The following is a 386-nucleotide window of genomic DNA, read 5'->3' as shown; positions in this document are numbered from 1 at the left end:
TTAATTATTTTTAGCATAATCAAGCTGATATAATTCATTAAACATAGCTACAAGAGAATCTAAAGTCTCCTCTCCAGTTGGAATAATTTGCTCAGGTGGTAACAAAAAGCCGTATTCACTCTTGTCGCGCAATTTGTAGAGATAGACAACAGATTTATTTAAAACACTTGCCATGTAATCTACACTAAGACCGCTCGGCAAATCTAGGAACGATTACATTTTATATTAGTTATAACTTTATAACAAAGAAGCAATATATTTTAATTTAATTTAATAAAAATAACAAATATATGTTAATTTTATATATATATATACACATACACACACACACACACACACACACACACACACACACACACACACACACACACACACACACACACACA

At 30.8% G+C, this 386-nt stretch overlaps 1 protein-coding gene across 1 annotated transcript in view; it reads right to left on the bottom strand.

Annotated features, from left to right (window-relative positions):
- LOC105622892 (zinc carboxypeptidase-like) overlaps positions 1-386 on the bottom strand; it is a 4,268-nt gene continuing 3,882 nt past the window's right edge. Inside the window, exon 6 of the mRNA XM_012204302.1 lies at positions 1-203. Coding sequence (XP_012059692.1) covers positions 1-203 — 203 coding nt within the window. The remainder of the gene's footprint in view (positions 204-386) is intronic.

The sequence above is a fragment of the Atta cephalotes genome (assembly GCF_000143395.1).
Source record: "Atta cephalotes unplaced genomic scaffold scaffold00049, whole genome shotgun sequence".
Classification (NCBI taxonomy): domain Eukaryota; kingdom Metazoa; phylum Arthropoda; class Insecta; order Hymenoptera; family Formicidae; genus Atta; species Atta cephalotes.
This window is presented reverse-complemented; position numbering and strand designations above follow the sequence as displayed.